This window comes from Giraffa tippelskirchi, chromosome 11 (genome assembly GCF_054371585.1).
Source record: "Giraffa tippelskirchi isolate mGirTip1 chromosome 11, T2T-mGirTip1v1.2.pri, whole genome shotgun sequence".
NCBI lineage: Eukaryota > Metazoa > Chordata > Mammalia > Artiodactyla > Giraffidae > Giraffa > Giraffa tippelskirchi.
In genome coordinates, this window is record NC_137285.1 from 3,485,150 (window position 1) to 3,506,614 (window position 21,465).

A 21,465-nucleotide genomic window follows, 5' to 3' on the forward strand; every position below is an offset into this window, starting at 1 on the left:
TCTTTATAGTCCAAATCTCACATCCATACATGCTGCTACTGCTACTGCTGCTGCTAAGTTGCTTCAGTAGTGTCCGACTCTGTGCGACCCCATAGACGGCAGCCCACCAGGCTCCCCCGTCCCTGGGATTCTCCAGGCAAGAATACTGGAGTGGGTTGCCATTTCCTTCTCCATTGCATGAAAGGGAAAAGTGAAAGTGAAGTCGCTCAGTCATGTCCGACTCCTAGCGACCCCATGGGTCTGCAGCCTACCAAGCTCCTCCACCCATGGGATTTTCCAGGCAAGAGTACTGGAGTGGGGTGCCATTGCCTTCTCTGATCCATACATGACTACTGGAAAAACCAAGGCTTTGATTAGATGGACATTTGTTAGCAAAGTAATGTCTCTGCTTTTTAATATGCTGTCTAGGTTGGTCATAACTTTTCCTCCAAGGAGCAAGCGTCTTTTAATTTCATTGCTGCAGTCACCATCTGCAATGATTTTGGAACCCCAAAAAATAAAGTCTGTCACTGTTTCCACTGTTTCCCCATCTATTTTCCATGAATTGATGGGACCAGGTGCCATGATCTTAGTTTTCTGAACGTTGAGCTTTAAGCCAACTTTTTCACTCTCCTCTTTCACTTTCATCAAGAGGCTCTTTAGTTCTTCTTCCCTTTCTGCCATAAGGGTGGTGTCACCTGCATATCTGAGGTTTACCCATTTATCCACTGATGGACATTTCAGTTGTGAAACTGAGGGTGATGAGTCAATCCATTTCACCAGCCTTCACTAACCAAGGTCATTTTAAGATGCATGTCCTCTAAGCAGCACATGGTGTAAACAATAAGATGTTCACCCAAGTTGTTTTCTAGAAATGGAGTCAGCTGTGTGGAGTCTGAGCTGAGCCGGTTAAGACTGGATAGGACCACTGACCCTCTACCTGGGCACCTGCTGGGTTTGTGCTTCGAAACCTTTTGATTTCAGAGAGCCGACAGTTCCACCCTCAGATTATGCGATGAACCTGCAGAGGCTTGTAGCTTAGTTATGCCTGCGCGGAATGAAGAATACCGCACTTTTCCCCAATCACCTTTCCCTAGGCTCCCCACCCCCCAGACCACCCTGCTGCTTTATCTTCATCCCATAAATACCCTGAGCCCCTGGCCTTCAGGGAGGCAGACTCAAGACTTGTTCTCCTATTTCTTCACTTGGCTGTCTTACAAATAAACCCTCCTTGCTGCAAACCTGTGTCTCAGCATTTCGCCTTGTGCAACAAGCAAAACAAACCTGTTTCTATCTTTTGGCTGTTGTGAACAATGCTGCTGTGAACGCTGGTGTACCAACATCTGTTCGAGTTCTTGCTTTCAATTCGTTTGGATATACCAAGGAGTGGATCAGAGGGTAATTCTGTGTTTGTTTTTGAGGAACCACCATCCTGATTTCCACAGCAGCTATACCATTTTGCATTTCCACTGTTAGTCCATTTAGAGTTAATTTTTGTATACGGTGCGAGGTAGGAGTCCCATTCTTTTGCATGTGATAGCCAGTTGTCCCAGCACCATTTGTTGAAGAGAATGTTCTTGCCCTCACCGAATGGTCTTGGTGCCCTTGTTGAAAATCAGTTGGCTGTGGATGTCTGGGTCTATTTCTGGACTCCCAATTCCATTCCATGTATCTATATGCCTATCTTGCCCATGCTGTATTTGATTACTGCACCTTTGTCATATGTCATATTCTCTCCAACTAATTCTCCAGGAGCATCTTGGTGGTTCAATGTTGGTGGTTACACAGGTGTCCCCTGCAATATTCTTTCCATTTTTCTGCATGCTTGAAATCTTTCCTAATAAAATATTGGGGAAAAGAATGTCACACCTCCTTAGGACTTTGTTCTTTTATCACGGTACAGTTTTTCAAAAGGCCCAGTTTTCGGACTGAGCCAGCTCCCAGCAGCAGCAACCCCTGGGAGTAAAGGACACGTTTTGGGACCATTCGCACAATTTTCACATTGCTGCAGGCATCAGGACATGCCTTGTCGGGGGTGTGGCAGTGCTGCTCTTCCGTGCCCATTTCAAAGCCCAGGAAAGTGACCGGCCTGAAGACCCAGCCTCCGGGCCCCTCTGAGGCTCTGGGCCCCTGGGGCCGGGAACGCCTGGCACCTCTCTCTGCCCCTCCAGGACTCTTGTCTCAATCTCCCCCCTCCCAATCACCCACCCACCTGCCAGACCAGTCTCTGGTTCATCTCCTGGAGTTCAGTCTGGTAGAGAAGTGGAGAACCCAGCCGACCTTGTGACCGTCAGGCCAGGCCGCTCAAGAGCAAGGATCAGTGTCCAGACCCCCAGAAGTTCCTTGCTGCTGCCCGTCTGGGCCCCTCAGCGTGCCTCGGCCTCCCCGAGTCACCAACTATCTTTCAGCTATCTCTGTCGGTGACCTTTTCTCTGGTCTCTGCCATCAGACAACCCAAAACCGCGAGGGCCACCTCTCTGACTTCCCACCTCCGCGTGGCTGCCGTCGCTCCGCGTTCTCCGCGGCCACCAGGGGGCGCGCGAGGCCCGGCCTGGGTGCCGGCGGCGCCGAGGGCCCGCCCCGCCTCCCGGCGCCCCGCCCTCGGCGCCCCGCCCCGTCCGGCGGCAGCCCCGCCCCGCCCCTCAGCGCCCCGCCCCGTCCGGCGGCAGCCCCGCCCCCGCCCCTCAGCGCCCCGCCCTGTCCGGCTGCGCCCTCGCTCCCGCCGCTCCCCCCCGCCTCCCCGCGCCCGGGACCCCCCGGCGCCCCTGCGTCGTCCATTCGCCGGGTCTCGCCATGGGCCCCGCCGCTCGCCCCGCGCTGAGGTCGCCGCCGCCGCCGTCGCCTCCTCCCTCTCCGCCGCCGTCGCCACTGCTGCTGCTGCTGCCCCTACTGCCGCTCTGGCTGGGCCTGGCCGGGCCGGGGGCCGCGGCGGACGGCGGCGAGCCCGCGGCCGGGGCGGGGCGGGGCGGGGCCCGCGCCGTGCAGGTGGACGTGAGGCTGCCGCGGCAGGACGCGCTGGTGCTACAGGGGGTGAGGATCGGCCCCGAGGCCGACCCGGCGCCCCCGCTGGGCGGCCGCTTGCTGCTGGTGAGCGCCGCTGAGCAGCACGGCCCCCGTCCCGCCGTAGACCCTGCCCCCACATCCGGTCTTCACCCTGGACCAAGCCCTGGCAGCCCAGCGCCCCTTCCCCCGGGCTGCCCAGGCTCCCAGCCTGCCGGCTTCCAGAACCTGAGATCGGGTGCTTTCTCCTGCAAAACTCGTTCCCGAACCCTGGCCTTGCATCCGCTCTGCGTCCGATCCCCTGCCTCCCCGCCCTCCCTCTACCCACGGCCCCTCGCCCCACAGATGGACATCGTGGATGCTGAGCAGGACGCGCCTGTAGAAGGCTGGATTGCGGTGGCATACGTGGGCAAAGAGCAGGAGGCCCAGATTCACCAGGAGAGTCAGGGCGGCGGCCCACAGGGCTATCCCAAGGCTCTGGTTCAGCAGGTGCGGAGTGAGGGGGTGGTGGCGGGGGTGGTGGTATGTGGAAGAGGGGCTGGAGGGAGGGTTTTCAAGGCAATTGCTAGGGCCGGACTACCGGATGGGCCCCTAAGGACCTTCCAGAGAAGCCCTGGGCCTGGGTGGGGCAAGGGACCCCCGGATGTAGACTTGGGTCAGGGTGTTTGGCAGCAGGGAGGTGGCAGGAGACAGAGAGAGTCCGGAAGCTTGACCAGGCTCTGAGAGTATCCGATGGGGAGTTCCTGCGGGGGGCTGGTGGGCAGGCTTGCTCTGCTTGGACCAGGGAAGGCACAGTGCTGTTTGGGTCCCACATTGCGTCTGGGGGTGGGGGGGGAGGAATAAGGGTTTCTGTCCTTGACCTCAAGTTGCTTACAGCTAGTCTGTCCAGGGGAAGTGCTCACCAGGAGCCAAGAACAACTGTGGCCACAGGTGGTGGGGCGGGCGTGTGGGCAGGCTGTGTGCTGACCTCTGGCTCTGCCCTGCAGATGCGGAGGGCACTCTTCCTGGGAGCCTCAGCCCTGCTGCTCCTCGTCCTGAACCACAACGTGGTCCGAGAGGTAAACCAGGTCAGGCTGTGGGGGGGTCTGGGGCTGGGGGGATGGTGACCCGGGCTGCCTGACCTCCCTGTCCCCCCTCTAGCTGGACATTTCCCAGCTTCTGCTCAGGCCAGTGATCGTCCTGCATTATTCCTCCAACGTCACTAAGCTGTTGGAGGCGCTGCTGCAGTGAGTTGGGGTGTGGGCTCCAAAGGATGGGGCTTGGGCCCTAGGGTCCCTGGCTTTGCCATGAGCTCAGGGGTCTTGGGACCAAGCCCTTCCCTGTTCGTCTGAGCCTGTAGTCTCTTGGCCTGAGAAATGGGTGAAGAGACTGGAGGGAGGTGCCAGGGCGTGGAGAGAGGAGGCTGCTTTCTCAGCGGAGGGGATTGGCCTCGCCACGGAGGAAGCCGACTCTTGATGGGCTCTTTGTTGTGCTTGCGGGCCTCCTTGGCCGGCTGTTATGAGACCTGGAGAAACCAGTAGCTGGGACAGGCCTGGGGGCCAAAGTAGAAGGGCTGTTATGGGGTGATACTCAGGGGATCTTCTTCCCACAAGGCTGGGGCTGGTGGGTTTGAGACTCTCCTCTCAAGAGCCCTTCCGTCTGGCGCCTCTGGGTTTCCCTCCCAGGAGGACCCAGGCCACGGCTGAGATCACCAGTGGAGAGTCTCTGTCGGCCAACATCGAGTGGAAGCTGACCCTGTGGACCACCTGTGGCCTCTCTAAGGATGGCTACGGAGGATGGCAGGACTTGGTGTGCCTGGGAGGCAGTCGGGCCCAGGAGCAGGTGGGTACTTGGGGAGCCGGGTACGCACATGCCTTGTCTCAAGTCCTGTGGGCTCCTTCTGTCTGGGTGGGGAGACCACCTCTTGCACCTCCCAGGGCTGCTCTGAGGGTTCAGGGGCCAGGTGGGTGCTCAGTGTGGGTGCCTCACTGGGGTCACGCACAGTCAGCATTAGCTGCTGCTGTTGTCACGTCCCTTTGCTTCTTGGAAGCCTTGACTCCCCTTCGGACTCCTTACCTGGGTTTCACATTTCTCCTGTGAAAGCCAAGAAGGACAGAGGCTTCAGAAGATGAAGCCAGGTGCCTCCCGGGTCAATGATGCCCGTGAACCTCACCTGCCTGGTCCTCAGGGTGAATTTACTGGGGGATGAAGGGGGGTAGGGTGGCCCCAGAGGCCCTGACACCCGGCTCCCCTCCCTAGAAGCCGCTGCAGCAGCTGTGGAACGCCATCCTGCTGGTGGCCATGCTCCTGTGCACAGGCCTCGTGGTGCAGGCTCAGCGGCAAGCGTCCCGGCAGAGCTGGCAGGAGCCTGGAGGCCAGGTGGGAGCCAGCTCCTAGGGGGGCCCGTGGGAGGGGGCCCATGTCCCCAGCGCTGGAAACTGTGCTGCCCTTCCCCTGCCCCCCCCCAAGGTGGAGCTGCTCAAGCGCCAAGTGGTACAGAGGCTGGCATCCCTCAAGACCCGGAGGTGCCGGCTGGGCCGGGCGGCGCAGAGCCCCCCAGAGCCTGGTGCTGAGACCTGCGCTGTGTGTCTGGACTATTTCTGCAACAAGCAAGTTAGTGCCCTGGGCAGAGGTCAGCCGGGGCTGTGATGCCTGCCCTGCTCCCAACCCACCTGGGAAGCGCCCCCATTGGCCTTCTTCCCGTCCCACCAGAGCGCTGGGAAGCAGAATGGGTTGGGGTAGGGAGGCGACGGGCCACAAGGGTTTCGGTTCCCAGCTCAGGTGAGGGCACGGGGCCTGGCACCCCTACCAGAGACCTTCCCTGTGGCCTGAGCCCACGCCCCCCACCCCTGCAGTGGCTCCGGGTGCTGCCCTGTAAGCATGAGTTCCACCGAGACTGCGTGGACCCCTGGCTGATGCTCCAGCAGACCTGCCCGCTGTGCAAATTCAACGTCCTGGGTGAGCACCGAGGGTGGGGGCTCTTGGCCGGCTCCACCTGGTTCCCACCTGACGCCTCCCTCCCGGTTGTCTCTCCTCCTCTCCTGCAGGGAACCGCTACTCCGACGATTAGCTGCCCCGGCTGGGACTCAGCACGCGGGGAAGGGACCCCGCCTGCCTGCGTCCTGGGCGCCTGGAACAGGACAGCAGCAAGGGGGCAGGACAGAAAGCCCTGTGGGTGGGAGGAGGGATGGGGCCTCCCCTGCTCAGGGGCAAAGCGTCCCCACATCCACACCAGGAGGGAGGGACCACCGTCCCCAGCCTGAGGCTGCGCGGCCCGGACCTGGCAGGAAGGGAGGCGGCTTTGGGGCCCTTCTCTGCCATCCTGGGGTGTCTCTGCCTCCTCACAGGCAGCTCCCCAGGACCCCGGCCAGGCATCTGGGGAAGAGGGTGTGGGCAGCGCCCATTTCCAGAGCTCTGGGCGCTCTCTGGCCTGGCTGGCAGGGCATCCTTGAGGGCTGAGGCTGCAGAGGCCAGGTTCTATGCTTATTTATTGGGGGGTGGGTCAGGGGAGGCGCCATCTGGCCTTGGAGGCACCTTAGCCTGACCATCTTTTGGGCACACCTTGGTCAAGGCTATGATGTTGAACCCAGAGGCCCCTGCTGCCTGCTGGTCTCGGGCCTTGGGCACTGGGGACCGTGGGTCCCATGGCCTGTCCAGCTGGGCTCCCATCTGGGACCTGGCTGGGACCAGAGGCCTTAGAAACCATCTAGCCCTGTGCTGCTCCATGGGGCTACAGGTTGCTGACCAGGATACTTGAAGCCACAGGGTAAATGTGGTACATTTTCCAGGGTCATCCATTTTTATTAAAAAAAAAATTGGGAGTTGAGGAGGTTTAATACTAAAATAAACATGGATATATTTTAATATAAGATGTAAAATTTGTGGATATTTTAAGATAAACAAGTCACCTTGGGGGTCTACTGCCTGTGGGAGGTGGACTCTAAAATGCTTCCTAAGGGGCTTCCCTGGTGGCCCAGTGGTTAAGAACCACCTGCCAGTGCAGGCGACACGGGTTCAATCCCTGGTCCAGGAAGATCCCACATGTCTCGGGGCAACTAAGGTGGCGTGCCCTAGAGCCCATGCTCTGCAACAAGAGAAGCCTCCACAATGAGAAGCCCTTGCACTGCAACTGGAGAGTAGCCCCCACTCGCCACAACTAGAGAAAAGCCCACACACAGCAAGGAAGACCCAGTGCAGCCAAAAAAAATAGCCCCTAGGGTGCCCCCCAAAAGTAAAATAGCCCCTAGGGTGCCCCCCAAAGTAAAATAGCCCCTAGGGTGCCCCCCAAAGTAAAATAGCCCCTAGGGTGCCCCCCAAAGTAAAATAGCCCCTAGGGTGCCCCCCAAAAGTAAAATAGCCCCTAGGGTGCCCCCCAAAAGTAAAATAGCCCCTAGGGTGCCCCCCAAAAGTAAAATAGCCCCTAGGGTGCCCCCAAAAGTAAAATAGCCCCTAGGGTGCCCCCAAAAGTAAAATAGCCCCTAGGGTGCACCCCAAAAATAGCCCCTAGGATGCCCCCGGCCCCCACAAACACACCTTGTGTGAGCCTGGAACAGACCCTGACGGAGTCGACTCCCGTGATTAGGTTGTGTTGTATGGCACGGTTGACCTTAATGTGTGGGAAGGTGTCCAGGGAGGCCTGACCTAACCAGGTGAGCCCACTAAAAGCAGAGTGTTTCCTCCAGCTGGTAGAGGAAGAGGAAGTCAGGAGTTTGAAGCGTAGAGGGGATCAGAGCCTGAGTTATTCTCTGTTGCTGACTTGAAGATGGAGGAGCCACGTGGCGAGAAGTTGGATTGCCTTTTGGAGCCAAGAGTGGCCTTGACAGCGGCCAGCGAGGAAATGGACCTCCGTTTCACAGCTGCAGGAGCTGGAATGCGGCCAGCAGTCAGAAGGAGCCTGGAATCTGCCCCAGTCCCTCGCAAAAGGAATGCAGCCTGGCAGATGGCTTTCATTTCGGCCTGATTCTCAGGCCCTGAGCAGAGAACCCAGCCACAGGGGGCCCGGACGTCTGACCTGTGGACCTGTGAACTGCTGAACGGGTGCAGAGCGAAGCCGGGCTGATGGGTTTGCCCCTGGCTCTCGGGGCCCCTGCCTCAGGGAGCCGCCCTGTGAAGGGCCTAGTTTAGCAAGCCTAGGCTCCCTTAGCAAGCCCCCCAGGGTCCACAGAAGCAGGACTTGGGCACACCCCAACCACACCCTGACCACACATGCCCCCTCTTGACCTTTCTCTGTAAACTGAGGTACTCTATTTCTTGGCCTCCTGACCAGGAAAAACTGTCCCAGAAAGCCAAGAGCGCCCCCCACCCCCACCCCAGAAGTCCTCAGCAAGGTCTTAGCACCTGTCCTTCACAGGTGAGGGGGCTCAGGGCAGGCAGGAGACTTCGGGGGGGAAACTGGACTACTGAGGGCTGGAGAGGCTGGAGGCATTGGGGCCGGGGCCCCACGGGACAGGCCTGGGACAGCCAGGCTGGCGGGGGTGTCCCCTCTCTGGCCAGGTAAAGCCTTGCCCTGCCTCCAGTGGCCTCGTGGGGATCCAACCTCCTAGATATAGAGAAAGCCTTTGTCATCTGTGTTTCCTGAAGCTGAGGCATTCCTCAGTAAAAGGAAGGCTGACTTTCTTGGTCCTTCATGTCCCCATCCCTGGGTTTCCAGCTGGGTGGCTCCTGCCCACCTCTGACCCTTTCCTTGCCTCGGGGTCCTCACCGGGCCGTCCCCCTTGCCCTGCACACCCGACTCTGACCTTGCTCTCTGTTGGCGGGGGTCAGTGTGTCTACACTATCCCTTAGCCTTTGCTCTGGGGGGGTCAAAAGACTGCCTTTCACGTGGCCCAGGTGCTAGAAGCTTCCTTCTGCCCTCAGCATGGCCTCGTCCCCTGTTGCCCGTCAGGAGGGAGGCGGGAGGCTCCTGTCCACTGAGGGCATGTGGTGTGCCAGGCCTCTGCCAGCCAGTGACCCACAGGGCTGGGGACTCAGGAGCGGGGAGGAAGGCAGTAAGGCCAAGGTTGCCGTGGGCAGGTGGCCTGGGCTTTATTACATCTGGTGGGTTGCCAGCTGCCTGCCCTGCGGCCTGCCCCCGAACTCGCAGGTTACGTGGGCCGCTCCTGGGGCTGGTGTGCAGGGCTGGCCTGGCCCCTGCTTGGTGACAGTCTCCTCCTCAGCCTGGCCAAGGCCCGGATGGGGTTCTGGGCGCAGTTGGTAGGGTAGGTCGTGTCCTCCGGGGAGGACTTGCCAGGCTGGCTGTGGGGCCGCAGAGGCGGGGATGCCCGGGGCTGGCCCGGCAGGGTCCTGCCCGCACTGGCTGTCCTACTGCCTGGCGGGTGCCGCCTACCTGGGGTCCTGAGGGAAGACCAGACGGCAAGATCCCCCGTGAGCAAGCGGGCTCCCCCCCAGCCACATGCCCCACCTCTGAGAAAGCCTCACTCACCCTGGGGACGTCCTTGGGGCCTCAGCTGGGGGCTCCACTCCCGGGATTCCCTTGCCAGGAGGGGCCCAGAGCTGGTCCTCGGGGATCAACTGCGAAGAAAACCGAGCTCAGCAAGGCCCAGGGCCCCTCTGCACCCAACAGAGAGGGTGCCATAGAGGGCGGGGGCAGGGCAGGGCTTGAACCTATGGCCCACCCCTTCCTCTGAGGGGCAGGTTTCGGAAGCCTCCTGGGGCCTGTCAGCTGTTAAATGTGGGAAGGTTTGCCTTCAGACGAGGCTCCTGGTGCACTTGAAATAAAGATTCAAAGGGCCGGAGGGGGGCTTGGAGCGGGAAGACACGTAACCACCCTTGTGCCTGGCCGAATCGTGGGAGGCTTCACAACAGGCACAGCTGAAGCCATGTGCCGGGAGGGCCCCGCGTGCCGGGAGCTGGGCTGGCGGCAGGTTCCCCGGGGAAGCCCAAGACCTCCGCTGGGTCGGGGGGGCCTCTTCCCAGTCCCCAGGGGTCGGCCCCTCTCGGGCGGGGGAGCCATGCTGCCCACCTTGAGGCCCCCCTGCTGGGCCACCTCCCGGATCTTGGACAGCATGGACCGCAGCCGCCCGTTCTCATCCTGCAGGACCCGGATGCGGATGTTGTTGGCCTGCACCTGCCTCTCCATGTCGTCCGTGACGTTGCCAGAGCCTGTGGGGACGCACACCTAGAACTGCACCCCAGCAGGTCGGCCTCTTGAGCCCAAAGAGACAGCACTTCTGAGGGCAGACGCGCCTTGGGCACAGGGAGGTGGGTGGGGTCGGTGCTGTGGGCCTCCCACCGCACCTTCCTTCTCCTGAGGCCTTGTCCCGGCTCCGTAGCCCCCTGCCTGCTGGGAGGTGACTGCGGCCTTGCAGAATTCGAGAGCTGGGGTGGGGGGCGGGAACTGGACCTCACTGAAGATTTAGCAAATAGGTAAGGAAGTGAAGCTCTTCCGAGGTCACCTGTTTTTGGAGGGCCTGAGAGACAGTGACTTGCCCAAAGTCACGGCCAGCTCCTGGGTTTGAGGGCCAGGAATTCAGCGAGGATGTTCTTTCCTGCTGCTGGGGGGATGGGTGCTCCCCCGACCCCGACTCTGTGAACCAGGCAGCTGCTGCCACTTGTTATCTGTTTCCTGGCTCATCACCTGCCTGTGGGGCGGTCGACAGGGCAGCACGAGGCCCAGCACTCAGAACTGACAACGTACGTGACCAGCTAGATCGCAGTGGATCATCCTGCCAGCTCTGCACCGGATTCACCCAGAGCTCTAGGGGCTAGAGGGGTTGGGACAAGGACCCAGGTGGTCTGGCAGCTGGTCTTCCGAGCTGGATCCCTAGCACTCCCATGCCATGGGGTCCCAGACACTGGACAACTGGGGTCACCATGCCCTTGGAGCTGGCCCCATGGTGTGGTTTGGGGAGATGCCAGGACGGGGGACACAGAAGCCGAGCCAGGACTGGCATGTGACGTGGCACAGGGCACAGGCTACAGAGGCAGCCAGACCAGCGTCTGAACTTGGCTGTGTAACCCTGAGCAGTCACCTCACTGCTGGGCCTCTGTGTCCCTGTCCACACCAGGAGTGCACAACACAAAGCACCCACATGTCATGGGGGCTCTGGAGGCCACACTACTGGACCCCCACCACCACCACCCTCGCTGCAGGCCCCAGTGTCCTGCCCAGAGGAGCCCCCAGCCGCCGGACCACCCCAGGCCCCAGCGTGTCCTCTGCACCGAGCCCGGGTCCCTACTTTGGATCTGGGCCTCCGCAGGCCTGTGCAGGTCCGGGAAGGCCACCAGCAGCCTCTCCCGCTCCCGCAGCTCCACGAGCTCCCGCTCCAGCTCCGAGATGGTCAGCCGCAGGTCCGTGGTCGCCTGCTCCAGGCCTTGCTTCTCCCGCTGCAGGCTCTGCAGCAGCTCCTGGGGGCGGGGCAGGCTCTGTGCTGAGGACCAGCTCTCAGCCCCGCCCCCGGGAGGAGCCGGCCCCGCCCCCCGGGCCGCCCCACACCTGCTGGGCCCGGAGCTGGCACTGCCCCTGCTCCCTCTCGCCCTGCACGCTCTGCAGCTGCTCCTCCACGTGGGCCCGCTGGGCCTCGGCCTCCTCCAGGGTGCTCCGCAGCTCCTCGCGCTCCTGGTCTAGGCTGTCCAGCTGCTGCAGCAGGGCTCGCTGTTTGGCCTGCAGGGACTGAGCCGGGAGTGGGCAGGAGGGAGGCCGTGAGGGACACAGGAGGCGACCGTCCCCAAGCCCACTCCCTTGTGCTGCATCCCATCTGTGCACCTCCATGCAGTGGGAGGCGTGGAGGGCCGAAGGGAGCCCGACCCCGACCAGGGCAAGACTAGGCCACCATGCTTGCAGACCCCGCCCCCTGGAAAGCAGTTGGCCGACTCCCATCAGCCGGGCTCCCCCGACTTCTTTCCAGTCACGGTCTCCACTCAGGAATTCTCCAGAGGTCTCCAGCATGTCCCCCCTCCGTGGAGTTCTGTCTCCCCACAGCCAGTGTTTGTTGTGGAAGCCCGGGCGCTGAGGAGCCCCCAGCCTCACCTCCTGGTGGCGGACCATGCTGTCCACGCGGGCCTTCTCCTTGTCCAGCTCCGTGCTGGCCCAGCGGATCTGCTGGCTGGCCCCGTCCAGCCGCCCCGCCAGCAGCTCCACCTGCTCCTCCAGCTGCCGCACCTGCCGCTCGGCCTCCAACCGGTGCTTGGCCTCCGCCTGCAGCTGCTGGGCCTTGCTCTCTGTAGGATGGAGCGCGTGTGGGAAGGGGCAGGGCCCGGGAGCGCTGGGGACTCCCCGCACGGGTTCTGACCCAGGATGGGACCTGGGAAGGGGGGCGGGGGGGTTGTCACAGCACGTCTCCGGGCCTCGGTGTTTGTCCTCAGTCACACAGTGGGGCTCTGGACCCCGCCCGAAGGTGGGTGCTGGACACAGAAGGCCCTCTCTGGGTGGGAGGTGGCGTCACCCAGCGGTCTGGCCGGTCAGTGCCAGCCTCCTCTGTGGTCGCCTTAGCTTTGCCCTCGAAGCCCGGGAGACAGAGACGGGGGCTGGTGTTCCAGCCACCGAGCACGGGGCTCATGGTGCTGGGCGCCGCGGCGGGACTCCTCACCCACGGCCTGCGTGGACTCACGCTGCTGCTTCAACTCCCCCTCCAGGGTGGCCACCTTCGTCTTGAGGTCACTTGTTTCTGTGGCAGCCATGAGAGAGAGGCCCTTCAGAGGCTCCCTGGGGCCTGGCGGGGGCTTCATGCCCAGTGTGCCCCGTGCCATGGTGGGACACTTGGGAGGGTCTCTGGGGAGGTGCTGGCAGGCCTGGCCCCTCCACCCTGCTTTCTCTTGGGTGGTTGCCACGTGTCTGCACCTCTCTGGGCCTCCATGTCCTCCTGGGGGGCGACAGGGAGGCTCAGGAAGGGTGGCAGCTTGCCCCAGCTCCTCCCTCAGGCTTCACAACCTCCACAGGGGCTGGCCTGCTGTGAGGCCCAAGGCTGTGTCTCTGCCTGACTGCTTCTGCGGAGGCCAGAGGGGCGCCTCTGCCGGCTGGGATTACCAGGGTAGGATGAGCTCCCAGGAATTCCCTTCAGTGACCCACAGGAGTGAGTGTACGAATCCCCTGGCTCCCTCGCCCCTCTGGTGGGACGACTCCTGTTCTCCACCGGCTCCTGCGTTCCCCAGCGGGATGGGGCTCAAGCTGCCGGCAGGGTGACGGGCCTGGTGAGCGCACCCCTTTCCCTATCTTCCGTACTCTGCGTCTCCTGCCCACTCCCAGCCCAAGTTTCTTCCACACCCTTTTTGTTGCAGGGTTGGCTCCCTGGGGAGCCCCTGCACTTGGTAGGTGGCAGGGCCCTGGCGCTGGGGGCCCAGCCTCAGGGGCTGACCTTCGAGCAGCTGCTGCCTCTCACGCTCCCACTGGGCCCGGCGCTGCTCGGCCTCCTCGGCCTGCCGCTGCCGCGCCCCCCGCTCCTGCTGCAGGGCCTGCTCTAGCTCGCCCATCTGCGTCCTCAGTCTGTCCTTCTGGCCCTCGGCCTCCTCCAGCTGGGCCCTGAGGGGCCCCACGAGCTTGCCGAGGCGCGCCAGATCTTTGCTCTGCTCGGCTGCCCAGAGACCCACGGTGGCGGCTGGCAGCGGCCTGCGTCCCATGGTGTCCCGCACCAGCTGCTGGAAGTGGCCCAGCGACGAGGGCAGGTTCTGGCTCTGACACAGGTTGATGACCACCTTGCCCACCTCCTGCAGGCTGCCCTGGACGCTGGTGCACGCGTCACAGGGCACCAGGGCCGTCTCCACGGTCTGGGAGTGGACGCTTCTGGTGTTCTCGGCCGTCCTGCCTGGACACTTCAGAGAGACCCTGACGGGGAGGCTGTCCCGCTCTGGGCAGGCCTGGGGCAGGCCTGGCACTGGGCAGCGGGGCTTGACGAGCTGGGCGGTCACCAGGTCTGGGCTCCCGGCTGGCTCGCCCTTGGCTGTGGGCTTGGAGGTGAGGGTCTCTCCTTGGTTTGCCCTTTCCTGTGGTCAGGTAAAGAAAGGGAAAGCAGCTGAGGGAGACGGGCCTGGGCGGTGACCGGCTCCCTGGGGATTTCTGTGATAGCAGCCTCGCCCGATGCTCAGACCCTCAGATGGTATCTGGCACCAGCGTGAATGAGAGCGCGCCTTCTCCTCTCTGCTGCCTCCGTTACCAAGCCCAGGTCAATGCGGGTACACGCCTGCCACTGGGAGGGTGACACGGTGACAGACACAGCTGCCAGGCGCTGGGCCCTTGCTGGGTGGACTCATCCGTTTGCGTGTCACCAAAGCCACTCTCGGTTTTCGTTTCCTTCCCATTATGGTGACAGTGGTCCTGCCCACAGGTGGTTGTGAAGGTTATGGGGTAACCCAAGACAAATGGGGCTCATGTAAACCCCATCGGGGCTTCCCTGGTGGCTCAGATGGTAAAGAATCTGCCTGCAATGCGGGAGACCCGGGTTCGATCCCTGGGTCTGGAAGATTCCCCTGGAGAAGGGAATGGCTACCCACTCCAGTATTCTTGCCTGGAGAATTCCTATGGAGAGAGGAGCCTGGCGGGCTACAGTCTATGGGGTCACAGAGAGTCGGATGTGACTGAGTGACTAACACTTTCATAATCCCCATTACTCAACCATGCCCTGGGAGGTAAGGACTGTCGTCACTCCCACTGCACAGATGAACAGACTGAGGTTCAGAGTGGGTAGGAGTTTTCCAAAGTCCCACAGTGTAAACTACAGAGCCGGGCGGCCCAAACATGACCCTCAAGGCCTGCGTCGCTAACTTCCAGGATGCGTGGGCTCCAGAGTGGAGCCAGCGGCGGGTGCGGTGTGCACGTGGCAGGCGTGGCGGCTGGGGCTGGTGGGCTGGCGTGAGGGTGACCACAGTTGGGGAAGGGGAGTGGTGGACCCACCTGGAGGGCCGCCTGCTGGCTGAGCATGCCCAGCCTCAGTAGACTGTTCCAGAAGCGTCGTACTGTGAGCCCCACGGACATGCAGGGCCCTGCAGCACGGGCTGGGGGCACAATCTGCCGCAAGGTCAGGTTCTCCAGGTAGCTCTCGCAGCTCTGAAGCAGCAGCAGGAGCCTGCGGGCGGAGACAGTAGGGTTGACTGGGGCAAAGCCTGGTGCCAGTGCGCCCTGGCACCACACGACCAGTGGCCTCCAGCTCTGGAGACTGGCCTGGGCCTCAGGGGCTCAGAGCATCTCACAATATGCTCTGCCCAACCCAAGAGCCACTTCCTCTAGGAAGCCCTCCCTGAAGGCTAAGCTTGGGGCCTCCTCGGGGCCTCCTGGGTGGCAGCACCTCTGCCTTGCTGCTCCCCGCTGGACTGGGAGATCCTGGGAGGCTGGGCTTTGCCTCAGTTGTGTCCTCAGTGCTCAGGAAGTGCTGGGTGAGTGGCTGCCTTACGTCACAGGGCTCAGAGCCGTTACCTCACAGAGGACACAGCTGAGGCCAAGGTGCGGGAGGTCACACACACACCTCAGGGTGAGGGTGCAGGGCAGTGTGCCCTGCGGTTTCCTGATTCTAGTTGTGTGTGTGTTGGGGAGGGCTTCTCCTGTGTGACGAGCTGCTTCTGTGACAGCAGAGACTGGAAGGAGAGAGGTAGGTCCCTCTCCTACCCTGAGTGAGGGGCTAATTGTAAGGTAAAGGGGTGTTTGGGAAGAGACGCAGGCATTTGCATAGGAACCTGGCTGTTTTAAAAGAAGAGGAAGGAACTGTGTTTACAAGACACACCAGGCAGATAAGTGACTTTCAGCTGTTGCAGGTACGAGAGGGCTGTCCAACCCCACCCACCCACCGCCCCAGGCCTTGGGCAGAGAGGGCCCGGAGGAGGGGGTGCTGAGCGCCTCCCAGCCCTGTCCCTTTCTGGCCAAGGTGTCCTCCTCTGTGAATCGTGACAATGAATGAGCAGCTTGGGGGTGGGTGGGGTGGGTGGAGGGTGGCCTAGACAGAGCGGCCAGGCAAGGGGTGGGAAGACAGGTCAGCACCAGCTTCCTAGAAGGCCGATGGGTAGACTGCTCTGTGACGGGCAGGTGGGGCTTGGCTGGCCCAGAAAGGAGTGGGCGGGGCCTTCCCGGGAGGGGGCACAGCAAGGAAGGAGAGTGTGTTCTGGGCTCACACCCCTCCAGCCCCTCATAGGGTCTGAGAAGCGCTTTCACACCCACTGCTCCTCTAGGCCTCTGAGTGGTCACCCTGGGCCTCTTTGTCCCCAGCAGGTCATCCCCAAGCTGCTGGGGTCCCCCCCACCTGTCGGGCCCGTGACCTCGTTAGCATGCAAGGTTTGGAGCATGTGGAGCCTGGGCTGCGGTCCCCAGGGAGTGGAGGCTGATGACCCTGGTAACATGAACGACGCTGTAGAAGCGATGGGGCTGCAGGGGAGTCCAGCGACCTCTTCCCAGCAGGGCCAGGATGTGGACAAGCACACCCGGAGTCTGGTCCCGTGACACACAGACGGGACAGGACAGAGCCTGCGATGGGGACTCTGAGCAGCAGACGTTGCATCCTCAACACGCAGAAACCCTAAGAGGCAGCTGGCGGCAGCTGGAGAAGCAGGTGTCAGAGCCGTGGTGCCACACGGACCGACGGGGTGGCCCGCAACTCCCTGAAGATGGACGGGGAGACACAGCACGACACGACACGAGGAGAGGGCGCTGTGAGGGGCCTGAGCTGACCTGGCCCTGGCTGGCACGCACTCAAAGGTGATGGCTGGCACCGCCGGTGCTGGAGGAGGACCCTGGGGCTGCTGCTGGGGTTTGAGGGGTGGGGGCCAGCATCCTGAGGAGGGCGGGTTGGGGCGAGGCCCTCACCTGTCAATGACCAGCTCCAGCAGCACAGCGTGGGCCAGCTGCGTGAACTCAGGGTCGCCTGGCATGTGGTCGTAGTGCTCCAGCAGGGCCACCATGTCCAGGTCACAGGCCACACGGTCGGGGAACTTCCAGGAGGGGAAGCGCACGGGCCCGGCGCGGGAGAACACGTCGACGATGGTGCCCTGCAGGTCGGTGAGGTCCTTGCGCAGGCTGTCCATGCAGGCCGGGCTGCCCAGCAGGTGCGCCATCCTCCTGGCTCCTGGGGTGGGCAGAGAGCACCCCTATGAGCCAGAGCCGCTTGGCTGCTGCTGGGGGAAGCTTCCGAAAGCCCCAGAAAACCTGAAATCCAACCTTGATGGCGGGGAGAAGTCTGTTGCCTGGCCCCTTCGGGACCCGCTTGTGGGTGACCACACCAGCCTCCCTCTTGTCTGCCCCACTTCATGCCCACACTGCCGAGTCCATCGGTCCACAGCTCCTCTGAGGACCTGTGTGCCAGCCCCCCGCTAAATGCTAGGTGCCTAACAGCTGTGTTCCCAGGTAAGAATACTGGAGTGGGTTGCCATTTCCTCCTCCAGGGGATCTCCCCAACCCAGAGATCGAGCCCGAGTCTCTTGTGTCTCCTGCATCGCAGGCGGATTCTTTACCTCTGAGTCACCGGGGAAGCCCATTTATTTTTATTTATTTATACAGCTGTGCCGGAGGATGTACCTGCAAGCCACCCCTCTCTGCGCAAAACCCTGGACAGGCCGCTGACAACTAAGAGAGAGTTGTAGCTACAGCATGACGGGGAGTGCTGGGCCACTGTCGTCTCCTGCCTGGGCTGCTGCAGCAGCTGCCAGCTGGGCCATGGGCCTACCCACTGGAATCTGTTCTGCTTCTCCTATGGAGATCGGGCCAAGTCTATCTGACCACATTACACTGGCTGGCAGCCCCCCAGGACTCTCTCTGGCCCTGGGGAGAAAGGCCACCTCTGGGTACACCCCTCCCCCGTCCTCTCTCCTCTCCCGTCCCCTCCACTCTGCACACCATCAGCTACAAGCGGCAGCTCTGGTGCGGGCACTCGCTTCTGAACCCGTGCCCATCTGTCTCCTTTGACTCACACCTCCCCCACTGCAGTGTGATCTGGCCACGTGGGTGGGGACCCTAGGGCCTGCCTGCACCCACAGGGGCAGGGAAACCCAGAGGGCCCCAGGGTAGTTCCCGAGGGCCAGCCAGCCTCCCAGAGGACTGGCCCTGTCCTCACCTCTCTACAGGTGTCTGTCCGTGGAGCTGGATGTCTGAGTGTGCCTGGCTCTCAGACTTGCCCGCAGGCTCTGGGGCTCGAGGTCAGACGCTCAGCCAGCTGCCTGGCTTCCCATGTCCAGCCCTTCGGTCCCTGGGAGTAGATTAAGGGAGAGTGAGGGAGTGTGCACTCTGGGAGGGCTTCCTGGGAGGAGGCTGCCGTGGAAGAAGCGGGCTGCCCCAGGCGGGAGGGGCAGCGAGGAGAAGAGCAGGTGGCACTGCTGGCTCTGACCACGGGACCTGCCGTGTGCCACTCCCCAAACCCACCTCCTTTAAACAGATGAGGGAACTGAGGCTCTGGGAAGTTAGGGGGCTAGGCCAAGGTCACTCAGGGAGCTGGCGTTCTTGCATCCAACATCTCTGCTCTGACTTCAGGCGGTGCTACTTCTCGAGCAGCACTGTCCAAAAGAAACACAATGCGAGCCACATGTGGGACTGAAAATTCTATACTCGCCACGTTAAAAAAAAGAAGTAAAAAGAAAGAGGTAAATTAGTTTTAATAACATACATTATTTAACTTAATATACTGAAAGTATCTCTTCAATGTGAAATCAGTATAAAGATATTGTCTCAAAATCCAATGTCTATGTGACATGCACAGCACATCCCAATTTGGACCAGCCCCTATTTTCCAATACAGTACCACATGGGCTGGGGGCTGCTGCACTGGACAGAGCAGGGGTAGGGGGTCAGATTCTGTGTTCAGTAAGCAAAAAAAAATGGTGACTGAGTACCTACTGTGTGCTGGCACTGTCTTTAAAGAATAGGGACAGAGCAGGGCACATAGCCCAGTCCACCAGGAAGCACCGTTTATGTCTCAGGGTCTCTGCAGGGATTAAGTCATGGGTGTATCAGTACTGCAGTTCCACCCACAGCGGGTGTGATATGGGTGGAAATACACACAGGTCACAAATACACACAGGTCAACGTCCCACGTACGTATGTTGCCCCAGTGATGATGGCTCATGAGATATCACCCATGAGATGTTATGTCCCCAAAGGATGAGGCAGAAACAAATGGAAAAACCAACTGAAACATTCCGGGTTTCCTTCCTGGAACTGCAAGAAGGAAATAAATAAAGCAAGAAAGAAATCCCACCATGGGAGGAGGGGTGAGCAAGAAATCCCACTGTGGGAGGAGAGGTTCTCAGGAGGTAAAGCACCTGGAACTCAGGAGCTTGCTTGTGTAGACACAAAGAAACAATAACCTGTTCGCCCTCAAATAACTACAGTGGCTCTCTAAGGCCAGATGTTAGATTCTGGTTCTTTTTAAAAAATATTTATTTATTTTTGACTCTCTAGTTGCAGCATGTGGGCTCAGTAGCTGTGGTGTGTGGGCTCAGCTGCCCCTTGGTATGTGAAATCTTAGTTCCCCCACAAGGGATTAAACCCGCAACCCTTGAACTGGAAGGCAGATTCTTAACCACTGGGCCAGGGAAGGCCCCAGATTCTGATTCTGATGAGCAGCAGCAAATGCCAAGGCAGTAAGAATATACAAGAGGAAAACACAACACTGAAAAAACATCTGAGGTTACCCTACATCATTTCTTTTGAACAGCGGGAATTTGCAGATATAAGCCTGGTCTGAGAAGCACGTGGGTGTGTGTCAAGTGAAGGAGCATTGGATACAAGCTTTCTCCATCATTCCTGAGTCTTGAGTAGAACCCTCAGCCTGAAGCTTCCAACCCTGCCCTGCTTCTGAGGTCACACAAGAGATGGCACTAATTGAGCCACCACTACCCTGGGGTGGGAGCAGCAGGTAACCTTGCTTCTCCATAGGTCCCTCAGCCCAAGGTGGATTTTAACCCACAGAGGAGTGAAGGAACCTTTCCTTCACTCCTGTTCAACATTCAAGTCCCTTCTTTGTCTTGAGCCCTGGGACCCTACCCCTCAGGTAAAGATTATGCCTACCTTCTGACCAGTGGGCTTCCCTGGTGGCTCAGACGTCTGCCTGCAATGCGGGAGATCTGGGTTTGATCCCTGGGTCGGGAAGATCCCCTGGAGAAGGAAATGGCAACCTACTCCAGTACTCTTGCCTGGAAAATCCCATGGACGGAGGAGCCTGGTATGCTACAGTCCATGGGGTTGCAAAGAGTTAGACACGACTGAGCGATTTCACATATCCTGACCAGTGCACCCATGGAAATGCTTTGGAAACTCTAAACCCATCTATATATCAGCGTCAGTCTCTGACTCAGGATTGCTAACTGCCTGGATATCCAGGGGGATACTGAAGGAATCCAGTGAAGACAAAGCAAGTAACTGCACTAGTAGAAGAGTAACAGAGGCCTGGGTTTGGATTCCCACTCTACCATGTAAATTGAGGATGTGAACCTCACTGTTCTCATCTGTAAATGAGTTGCTCTAAGAAATAAATGATGCAATGCATGCAGTGTTTGGCACAGGGTCTGGCTCATGGTACATGTTCAATAAATCCTAACTATCGTTATGCTGCTAAGTCGCTTCAGTCGTGTCCGACTCTGTGCGACCCTACAGATGGCAGCCCACCAGGCTCCGCCGTCCCTAGGATTCTCCAGGCAAGAATACTGGAGTGGGTTGCCATTTCCTTCTCCAGTGCATGAAAGGGAAAAGTTAAAGTGAAGTCGCTCAGTCGTGTCCGACTCTTAGCGACCCCACGGACTATAGCCTACCAGGCTCCTCCGTCCATGGGATTTTCCAGGCAAGAGTACTGGAGTGGGGTGCCATTGCCTTCTCCAACTATCGTTATAGTTCAACGTTAATAGTAACACTAACATAAACCAGCTATGGTGTGACAAAGAGACAAGGAAGGAGACTTGGGAGGGCATCTTTTCCTATCACCCACCCTCACCCCCCCCGCCACACCCCCATTTCATAGGTGAAGAAATTGAAGTCCAGGCAAGGCTTCAGAGCCAGACACATTCTGGAGTTGGGAGGGAGGGGAGAGGGGAAAGGGAGGAGAAGCCCCAGGAGAAGAAGCGACAAGAGGGGGAACGGGGTGTGCTAGGGGGCGGGGAAGTGGTCCGCGGGGACACACGTGCGGACGTGAGGGGTGGAGCCTAAAGAAACCCAGATCTAGGTTTGTCCACCGGTTCGAGAGCGGGACTATGGAAGGCGAGGGTGGAACTGGAAAAGGCAGGACCGCGGGAAAAGGGACCAGTGGGAATTAGGGATTGAGACTTGGGAAGGGGTCTGGAGGACGTGGACCTGAAGTAAAGAGGGGCCTGGAAGAACAGGCAGGCGGAGATTTGGCCAAAGTGGGAGGCCAATGGGAGAGAACCCGGGGCTTAGAAGGCGGGGGTCGGAGGGAGAGGGGACATGGCCTGGCAGAGTAAAGGAGAGGGGGATCCGGGCGTCGGGGCGGGCGATGTAAAAAGTCTCACCGATCTCCGGCGTCGCAGCCTCAGCCCCTGTGTCTGGCGGGTTCACAGAACTGCCCCCAGGCGCTGCTGCGGCTCCGAGGATCCAGTGCAAAACCTAGCCCGGCTCCCCGACCGCTGCCGTGGCAACGGCGTCTTGCTCGCGGG

The 21,465-nt window shown here is 60.4% G+C and overlaps 2 protein-coding genes and 1 long non-coding RNA gene across 29 annotated transcripts; 2 read left to right on the forward strand and 1 right to left on the reverse strand.

Moving 5' to 3' along the window:
• Positions 1–2,637: 2,637 nt before the first annotated feature.
• RNF215 (ring finger protein 215) lies at positions 2,638–6,824 on the forward strand. Of its 2 annotated transcripts, none has more exons than XM_081542581.1 (9): positions 2,638–3,066; positions 3,325–3,468; positions 3,966–4,037; positions 4,120–4,205; positions 4,644–4,800; positions 5,218–5,337; positions 5,428–5,571; positions 5,814–5,916; positions 6,006–6,824. In XM_081542581.1, the coding sequence occupies exons 1-9, from the start codon at positions 2,773–2,775 to the stop codon at positions 6,026–6,028; spliced, it is 1,143 nt and encodes a 380-aa protein (XP_081398707.1). In that variant the 5' UTR covers positions 2,638–2,772; the 3' UTR covers positions 6,029–6,824. The 2 variants fall into 2 exon arrangements, with proteins under 2 accessions (XP_081398707.1, XP_081398708.1); XM_081542582.1 differs by having other exon boundaries at positions 2,665–3,009.
• Positions 6,735–21,460, reverse strand: CCDC157 (coiled-coil domain containing 157). 26 transcript variants are annotated; one of them, XR_014068997.1, is made up of 15 exons: positions 21,322–21,460; positions 19,871–19,957; positions 18,227–18,357; positions 17,922–18,053; positions 16,679–16,937; positions 14,783–14,954; positions 13,251–13,875; positions 12,507–12,563; positions 11,927–12,117; positions 11,393–11,569; positions 11,136–11,304; positions 10,195–10,304; positions 9,920–10,059; positions 9,380–9,468; positions 8,958–9,291 (listed from the first exon to the last, which is right to left on the reverse strand). XR_014068997.1 is itself a non-coding variant. In XM_081542569.1 (15 exons), the coding sequence occupies exons 6-15, from the start codon at positions 16,924–16,926 to the stop codon at positions 9,042–9,044; spliced, it is 2,139 nt and encodes a 712-aa protein (XP_081398695.1). In that variant the 5' UTR covers positions 16,927–17,029; positions 17,387–17,558; positions 17,922–18,053; positions 18,227–18,403; positions 19,871–19,910; positions 21,322–21,460; the 3' UTR covers positions 8,958–9,041. The 26 variants fall into 26 exon arrangements, 22 of the variants coding, with proteins under 22 accessions (XP_081398705.1, XP_081398706.1, XP_081398703.1 ...); XR_014068994.1 differs by having other exon boundaries at positions 12,486–12,563; XR_014068995.1 differs by having other exon boundaries at positions 12,486–12,563; positions 18,227–18,403.
• On the forward strand, positions 15,354–18,441 carry LOC145526572 (uncharacterized). Its single transcript, XR_014068998.1, has 4 exons — positions 15,354–15,473; positions 16,088–16,570; positions 16,754–17,215; positions 17,369–18,441. It is a non-coding gene; the product is annotated as an uncharacterized LOC145526572 (long non-coding RNA).
• Positions 21,461–21,465: the final 5 nt, after the last annotated feature.